Source organism: Priapulus caudatus, unplaced genomic scaffold (genome assembly GCF_000485595.1).
Source record: "Priapulus caudatus unplaced genomic scaffold, Priapulus_caudatus-5.0.1 Scaffold26, whole genome shotgun sequence".
NCBI classification, from domain to species: domain Eukaryota; kingdom Metazoa; phylum Priapulida; class Priapulimorpha; order Priapulimorphida; family Priapulidae; genus Priapulus; species Priapulus caudatus.
Genome location: NW_014577087.1, coordinates 676,977 through 678,241, shown reverse-complemented (window position 1 = coordinate 678,241; position 1,265 = coordinate 676,977). Strand labels below are relative to the sequence as shown.

Below are 1,265 nucleotides of genomic sequence, written 5' to 3'. Positions count from 1 at the left end.
ATATATATATGTTGCCAACGAAACTCATACGAGCATATTTACATAAATAAATAAAATTAAAATCCTTGCCATAAAATAACATGTTTGAGAATTTCAGTATTTCAGTAGTGTTGAATAAATAATAATGAAGTTTTGCAAAAATTTACACATGTTATAAGCAGATGGACTTACCCTCTGCCCAGGAAACGCATTTTCAGGGTTGGTCGTTATGCCGATTCTTGCCAGTCCATGAGCAGCAAACTTCTTTCCCTCCGATGTGTTATCTTTTGTTAGTGGCAGTAATGCCTGAAACATTCGTCCAAATTTACTTAAAAATACACTGCACTAAGCAATGAACTAGAAAGCCACGATTACAAGCTCTCTCGTTTGCAATAAGTGAACCAACATTTAAGGGTTGGTTAGAGTAACAAGCAAACTTTATATGAATAAACGTTGCACATGATTACAATTCACAAAAAATTATATTTAACTGCTGTTTTTTTACTAAAGGCCCAGTCACACATACACGACGCACGGCCCGGCCCGCGCACTGAAAAATTAGCAATTTTGGCCAGTGCGTTGTCGTTCGCTGGGTGTGCGTCAGCATTCGTTACTCGTTCGTCGAGCGCGCTGGACCAACGCTATGCATTCGTTGTCATTCGCTCGTGCGCGTCGTGTGCGTCGGGATTTTTGTGCATGCACAAAATTGTGCGCGGAGCTCGACGCATGAATGTACACGCCAGAAGGACGCCAGACACGCGCAGAGCACGCTGGACCAACGCCAGACCCACGCGGAGCACACGATGGGTATTCGTTGTATGTTCGTCGGCTGAGGTCTAGCAAACATTTAGCGCACACCTATAGCGCACACCTAGCATGCTTCTAACGCATGTCCAGCGAACATGCAGCGAATATGGGCGTGCTGAACGAGTGCTGAACGAGTCTGTAGCGCGCCCAGCGTTCTTCTAGCGTGTTCCTAGCGTGTACGGTATATAAACGGGTCCCGCCCCACCTCCTCATCATCACTTCTCCTCCGACCCTCATGGGTGATGACAGAGATTCCTGCTGATCGTGTCTAGAAGAACCACCTCAGAAGATGGAGGATCCCGACAGGCTGCGACTACAATACGAAATCGCGGTTCTCCAACATTAGCAGAACCTCATGGAACTGGCACTTCACCAAGTCCATGTCATCAGGAGAAGGAGAAAGAGAAGAGGTCAACGGAGGTTCTGGGTCCGACCGTGGATCGGTAGGCGACGACAGTTTGGCCTCTATGACCAGCTAC

General features: G+C 46.8%; 1 protein-coding gene across 1 annotated transcript in view; it reads right to left on the bottom strand.

Moving 5' to 3' along the window:
- Nucleotides 1-1,265, bottom strand: part of LOC106814473 (protein unc-45 homolog B-like) — a gene marked incomplete in the record, with an annotated part of 33,506 nt that overhangs the window by 7,451 nt on the left and 24,790 nt on the right. Inside the window, 1 exon segment of the mRNA XM_014818793.1 lies at nt 172-285. Within this exon segment, the coding sequence (XP_014674279.1) occupies nt 172-285 (114 nt within the window).